The sequence below is a fragment of the Clytia hemisphaerica genome, unplaced genomic scaffold (genome assembly GCF_902728285.1).
Source record: "Clytia hemisphaerica strain Z4C2 unplaced genomic scaffold, Clytia hemisphaerica genome assembly, whole genome shotgun sequence".
Classification (NCBI taxonomy): domain Eukaryota; kingdom Metazoa; phylum Cnidaria; class Hydrozoa; order Leptothecata; family Clytiidae; genus Clytia; species Clytia hemisphaerica.
In genome coordinates this window covers 2235-6730 of record NW_027103242.1, presented here as the reverse complement: position 1 = coordinate 6730, position 4496 = coordinate 2235, and the positions used below count along the sequence as shown (strand labels likewise).

The following is a 4496-nucleotide window of genomic DNA, read 5'->3' as shown; positions in this document are numbered from 1 at the left end:
GGAAATGAGGCAGTACGCTCCATCACCTCGTTAAAGTTAGACAAAAACTTAGCAAAACAACAAACTTTCACTTTTAAGGACTATGATAGTTGTATAAGTATACAACGGGGACGTGCGGGCAACGCGCAAGTGCCAACAACGTAGTGAAACAGGGATGTATAGTATTTTCTAAATGAAGATAGTTCGCCCGCGGCATTTGGAAATCTTCATGAAGAATATAGTTCAGAAAAGTTCGAAATACTACCTAAATTCTAGGAAAATACCGAAATGCTGAAGTTTCAGGATTTACATCACTAGCAGCATTTTGAATAAAATCCGTTTTTATAAATACCGAATAAAGAACAGAAAAAGGCTGATACCGTGTCACAAAAACTGAACCCCCCCCCCCACCACACTCTTCAGAAAGTAGAGAAGAAAAAGTCCACATTTTGAAGAGGTGGTTGACCAAATTTACTTGTTTTTTGGATTGGCTAAAAAGGTGTAAAATCGACAACCAAGCCTGTTTCGGATGACAATTTGATACTCCGGTTGCTTTTTCGATGCCACAACTTTGGTGTTCACTTTTTTTTTGATGGATGGTTGAAAATCGTAATGAATCGTCGTTACAACTGCTACAATTCTACTTTCTTTTAACGAAGGAATGGATGTGTGACTCGAGACGTTTGAGCGTATCGATTGACTTGGTTTAGTCAATGGAAGAACCTTTGGACGATAGCCATGTTCGATGAGTGATGGACTTTTCTTCTGATTTGGGATGAGAAGGTAAAGAAGGAACTGCGCTTTAATCTTTGAATTCAAGCTCGCGTGGAGTAATCTACTTTTTGCCTCGCATTGCATTGTCTAACTCCTTCGTACATAATTGTAGTGGGAAGGGGGGTCGTTTTACATTTTTTCAATTTTTTTACCCTCGATATCATTTTATAACGACCCCCCAATTTTGTGAAATTTTCCTGAAAAATCGCTGAAAACTTCATTTTCTTATGGCTTTTTAGCAAAATCACCCCAATATCACTTTATTATGACCCCCCTCTTTTATTGGATTTCTTCTGGAACACCCACCCCCCTGCTTATTCCATCGCTTCTACAATTAAGCACAAAAGAGTAGAATAACGACAGTGGGATCGCAGAAAACTCATATCACTCTATGAAACCCACCCATGCAAATGGTGATATTTTGAACATTGATCAAGATTTTGTAGACTTCATCAGCATCAGAGAGTGATGCAGGGAGTGAAGGACCATTCCCGATGATTGTTGGAGAAAACAGTTTCAGTGATAAAATTTTCCGGTAGCCGGTCAATGTTGTAACATCTTGAACCTATGTGACTTTAAAAAGCTCACTTAGGCACGATTTCAATGGATAATAACTAGTTTTTAATGAAATTTAAGCAAAGATACTAAAGTTTGGCCTAACACCCAGCGAATGAGGGTGATTTATTCAGATTTCTCTTGCATATTGTGTTGAAAATTTAGGCTTAAAATTACTGAATTTTGACTTAAAACCCCAGCGAAGGAGGGTCATTTTTCAGAATTTTTAGCATTTTGTGTTGGATAAAAATGATTCTAAGAGAAAGACGGGATTTCCAGTCGTAGATCAAAGGAAAAGCTAGAAAATATTGTATTTTTTTCAAAAACACCAAAAATCTCGTTTTTTCAATAAAAACACCAATGGGGGAGTGCAAAATAGCGTTTTGAACCGATTTTTCTTTATTTTGTTATAATTTCTTATTCTTTTATAGTATTTTTAGCAGGAAAGTATTTTTGGACTTATTTTGACATAATTTCAATGGTTTATAGACTAGTTTTCGACGAAGTTTACGAAAAAACATAGATTTTTCGCCAAAATCCTCCAAGATGGAGTGCAAAAATATTTTTTTTCGAATTTTTGAATTTTTTTCTATTAACCCATTCTATTGAGAATATTTTGCATAAAAAATGAAATTCTAAAACTCTTTACTTTGCTGACAGTAAGCATTTTTCTAAAACAGGTAAAATCGAAAAAACACCACGACGGAGTGCAAACTCCAGCCTCGTTTGCAATTTTGTCCAGGAAAGACTTTTTAAGACCCGGGTTTCCATATTCAGCATAAAACTTTGGTTCCAACGATGTATAACAATCCCATTCATCTTCTAGGTTGAGCATAACTCGAGATATTGAATTTTGCTCCCAGACTAGTACATCACCTTCCGGGCGGACGTCTTTGTTACTTTGAGATATTGATTCATTTTTGCTTTAAACTGCTTTTTTTATTGCAATTTCCCTTTCCTTTGATCTTCTTTTTCTATTGAAGTCATAATTGGAAGTCAATTTTAATCAAGGAGAGGTTCGTAATAAAATTTGATAAAATTGAGTCTTATTTCAGAATAGCTTCTTCTTAAATTGTTGGGAAAAGATGGAGTTTTTGCAAGTTCTCATTTGATTTGGTTGGTTGTTAACCAGTATAAAACAATTTTGTTACTTTTTCTGAAGAAGGTGTCATTTCTATTACTTTATTTACTTTCTCGATTAAGTCGTTTAAAGAGAAACTGAATGATGCATGGAAAAACCACCTACAAAAATTTGTTACAAGAGGAATGTGAAAGAAGATCGGTTAGAGGCCCATCGTGAGCCTAGCTTGTAAATCTGTATAATTAAATGACCAATTATCAAAATATCTTATAAAAACTCCATCTCATCTGAAATTGTTACCATTTTTTCTTTTCCAATTCAAAATTTAATATTCAAAAAGTCAAAGAGAATAAGGTGATGAGAATAGAAGATTTCTTCATCTGTTATAGCATCTGCTACCGGGTGTTTCTTTCGAAAAAACGGCAGTCCTGTGATTTATGCCTGGTGTATAGTTTAGATCTGTCGAAAAATGGATAAAACCATAGATATTTGCAAATCATACGTTATTAATCATTCTTAATAGACTAAAAAAATGTCATGCGACGCAATCTTCAGCACGTCAAACTATGGTTTTAATCTGGCAGCTACCATCCTATTTTGTCTGTCAGCAATTATTACAACAATGGGAAACACTTTCTCCTTGATGGTTTTTTGGCAGCCGTCACAACGATCAAAATCAAACAAAATTCTAACATCGTTAGTAATTAGTGATTGTTTAGTTGGTTTGTTATCAAATCCCATGGCCATATTGATGATGTGGACTGGTCTGGAAATTACACCTTCAATTTGTAGATTAAACACTATAGCACTTTTCTTTGTTACCTGGTTTAGTTCTTCATCAGGCTTTACAATACTTTTTATTACCTACGATCGCTATACAAGCATCACAAAACCGTTCAAATACCATGACATTATCACTGATCTTAAAATCAATCTAATTCTTGTGACGATTTGGTTTGGTAACTCAGTAACGGCATTTTTAAATGCATTCAACAAAACATTTTTAATGTATTTTATTAACATTGGTTCTGTCATCGCATCTACTATCTTAATCACTGGATATTATCAGATCTGGAAAGCCGTCAAGCAACGGCAAACAAACACCCTATCGCTTAGTAGGAACGACCAAAAACATCTACGGACCCATATCCGACTCTCTAAGAAAATCTTATTACTTATGATCGCGTATTTTGGTGCTGCCCTCCCAGTAGTTGTTTATGCAATCGTTGTGTTGTTTTTTGATCATTTTACACGCCCTTATCAACCGTACTTGTACGTCGTTGGGATTTTCTTTTTTCTTTTTAACTCTTGTGTGAACCCTTGCATTTACATTTGGAAAGATCTTGAATTCAAACGAGCGTATAAAAGATTTCTTCGTAGGAATACAATCTTTGCTCGGAACAGTAATACGGTCAATCCAATAGCAGTAATTTCTTGATAAAATAAATTTACTGGAAAGCCTACTAAGGGACGACTTTCGCATTTCCTTAGACGGATTTCACGGGCTCTATGGTCCGTATATTCAAGCGTATATTTAAACTGTGAATTCCATTTTATCTAACGAAAACATAGATAGACACTAGGCTATGGTATATGTAAACTGTCTTAACTCCGATTGTCGTTATTTATGTAATTCTAGAAGAAAAACAAATTTCTCCCGTACTTGGAAATTTTTGATAGGTCATCACCCGCCTATACTTCAGTAAATGATGAAAACCCTTGTAATAACGATTCTTACTGGACTTCGATGAAGGCGGGTGATGTTTCAAGGAATGTACACTAAAACTTGGTACAAAATCGCGTGGTTAGTGGCTATAAACAGTAAACAGTGTAAACATTGTAATTCAAAGCATACTATTTTATTTTTACTTGTGAAATTAAAGAAAAATAGTTCAGGAACTGGTAATTTGCCAAGCTAGACGACTAATTCAGCCATAGTAGAAATAAAGTAAAATGTAATGGAGGGAGCAAATTTTAGTACAAATTAAATCCCGTAACAATAATCGTATTATCATATAACGCCTATACACGCATTATGACCGACTCCAGTCTCAGGAACTGGTCAAATCCATACAAATATTTTCGACTTATAAATCTTTCTCCGTGT

General features: G+C 35.0%; 1 protein-coding gene across 1 annotated transcript; it reads left to right on the top strand.

The window, feature by feature from the left end:
- The first annotated feature begins 2829 nt into the window (after window positions 1–2829).
- LOC136809287 (adenosine receptor A2b-like) lies at window positions 2830–4104 on the top strand. Its single transcript, XM_067065840.1, has one exon. The coding sequence runs from the start codon at window positions 2922–2924 to the stop codon at window positions 3825–3827; it is 906 nt and encodes a 301-aa protein (XP_066921941.1). The 5' UTR covers window positions 2830–2921; the 3' UTR covers window positions 3828–4104.
- Window positions 4105–4496: the final 392 nt, after the last annotated feature.

What these genes read in the sequence shown, in the direction of transcription:
- LOC136809287 (XM_067065840.1), top strand. Translation starts at nt 2,922, where the DNA reads ATGTCATGCGACGCAATCTTCAGCACGTCAAACTATGGTTTTAATCTG.